The sequence below is a fragment of the Octopus bimaculoides genome, chromosome 5, assembly GCF_001194135.2.
Source record: "Octopus bimaculoides isolate UCB-OBI-ISO-001 chromosome 5, ASM119413v2, whole genome shotgun sequence".
In the NCBI taxonomy this organism is placed as follows: domain Eukaryota; kingdom Metazoa; phylum Mollusca; class Cephalopoda; order Octopoda; family Octopodidae; genus Octopus; species Octopus bimaculoides.
Genome location: NC_068985.1, coordinates 29,249,182 through 29,251,625, shown reverse-complemented (window position 1 = coordinate 29,251,625; position 2,444 = coordinate 29,249,182). Strand labels below are relative to the sequence as shown.

Below are 2,444 nucleotides of genomic sequence, written 5' to 3'. Positions count from 1 at the left end.
CACACCATTCAATATATCCACCCCATCTCCTATCACACTTTTCTACTCAACTTTTTGTACCCTGACATAATGCCAAAGGTCTTGGTTATTGCCTCTGTAAAGCCCAACACTCGAAAGGAACTTGGCCACTTTGCCCCCATGGGGCCCAACAGTCGAAAGGAACTCAGCCACTTGCCTCCATGAGGCCCAACGCTCAATATTGAGATATTGCTAAGATCATGCCAAAAGGACTGAAGACTGATTTCATTACCTGCATTTCCATACAATTTTCAGCAGTGCTGTATTCAGCTGGGTACTTCTTGTCATGGTGTATCATCATGTCCAAGACAGAAGCACTTAGGACAGGCTACAAAAAGATAACAATTATTATTCAATAAGACTTCTTGTGAAATATAAACAAAATTATAAATTACAGCATCATGCAACATCATATATAAACAAGTCAGTAACAGAACCTGTGTATGGTCTCTGGAATTGCTAGAAATAGCAGCCAAAATTCAAGTTACATTCTACTGTCTTAAAAATCGACAGTCTCATTAGCTAAATTAGCTACAACTACCCTCCACCAACACACACACACGATGGGCTTCCACAGCTTCCATCAATTAAACTCATGCAGAAGGCATTGGTCAACATTGGGTTATATTTGAAGACACTTTCTCAAGGTGCTGTGCAGTGGGACTGAACCCAAAGCTACCTGGTTGCAAAGTGAGTCTCTTAACCTCATAGTCATGTCTGCATCTTTTATCTTTTACTTGTTTCAATCATTAGACTGCGGCCATGCTGGGGCACCACCTTGAAGAATTTTTAGTCGACCCCAGTACTTATTTACTTAAGCTTGGTACATATTCTATTGGTCTCTTTTGCCAAACTGCTAAGTTATGGGGATGTAAACACACCAGCACTGGTTGGGGCACAAGCACAGACACAAACACTATATATATATATATATATATATATATATATATATATATATATATATATATATATATATATGCATAAATATACAAAAGGCTTCTTTCAGTTTCTGTCTATCAAATCCACTCTCAAGGCTTTGGTCAGCCCAAGGCTATAGTAGAAGACACTTGCTCAAGGTGACATGCAATGGGACTGAACCCAGAACCATGTGGTTGGGAAGCAAGCTTCTTACCACACATTAATTTTGAAAATAATCCAGAATTTAGATAGATGTCATTTAATAATTAATCTTAATTGTCAATCTGACAATCTGATGTTTGGAACAGAAAGCAAAAAAGTTCTTACATAATATTTATGATGGCAAACATAACTTAAAATATGAACAGTTTCAAAGAAGACGTTTTTATGTAACAAAACCAGAACAACTGTCAGACTGGGTAGTGCTAATGTACCTGGGTGTCAAGTAAGATAACTCGGTCATTGGTGACAAACATATCAACTCCTGAAGTCTGGTGACTACCAACTTCTCGTATTTCTTTGCTCTGAGGCTGGAACACAAAGTTTCTAAAAGCAAATAAATGGAGAAATGCATCAATAACCTCATTGTATATAAATATATACACACAAACACACTGGGTGATTTAAACATCCCTTTAGCATTAATATAAATCAGCTGACAACTGAGATGAATGGAGCACAGTTGAGCCATTATATATATATTGTTCCCCCATCCATCAGTTATACCTTCTACCAGTCTTAGTGAGTTGAAATACCTTTGATGACAGGTCCATTAAATCAGGTGTGCCTACGGTTAACAACATCAACTGGTGCCCTATCCCTCAGTCATACCTTCCACCATCGCATCACAACCTTCACCCAACTCTCAGCTCTGACCTTGGCCCTTCTGTTAAATGCCACAACTCAGGGCTTCCAGCATAGCTGGTGTACTGCCCTGCTGTTTATCTTGCCAGCTGGCCAAGCTATCTCAGGCAAGAGCAGTAGAAATATCCAGACAATTGAACAACACCATTTTGAGGACACTAAATAGTCTTTTTCTTTTTAATAGTGATAGTGCCATTTTTCTAAAATAGGTAAGCACATGGTTCAGGGCACAGTCCCACTGCATAGCAGCTTGGGCAAGTGTCTTCTACTATAGCCTCGGGCCAATCGAAACCTTGTGAGTAGATCTGATATAGGGAAATGGGAAAGAATATATGTATATATTTATGTGTGTCTTTGTTCTCATCACTGCCTGACAACTTGTGTTGGTGCGTTTATGTCCTCAAAATTTAGTGATTTTGCAAAAAAAGACTGATAGATTAAGTATTAAGCTTCTTTCAGTTTCCCTCTACCAAATCAACTCACAAGGCTTTGGTCAGTTCGAGGCTATAGCAGAAGATGCCTGCTCAAGGTGCCATGCAATGGGATTGAACCTGGAACCATGTGGTTGGGAAGCAAACTTCTGACCACACACCTATGCCTGTAATATATATATATATATACATATATATATATATATATATATA

The 2,444-nt window shown here is 38.6% G+C and overlaps 1 protein-coding gene across 1 annotated transcript in view; it reads right to left on the bottom strand.

Annotated features, from left to right (window-relative positions):
• The window catches only part of LOC106868346 (nonsense-mediated mRNA decay factor SMG9), a 24,691-nt gene that overhangs the window by 12,012 nt on the left and 10,235 nt on the right, over positions 1-2,444 (bottom strand). Inside the window, exons 5-6 of the mRNA XM_052968033.1 lie at positions 1,371-1,550; positions 251-346 (exon numbers count right to left, since the gene is read on the bottom strand). Of these exons, the coding sequence (XP_052823993.1) occupies positions 251-346; positions 1,371-1,550 (276 nt within the window). The remainder of the gene's footprint in view (positions 1-250; positions 347-1,370; positions 1,551-2,444) is intronic.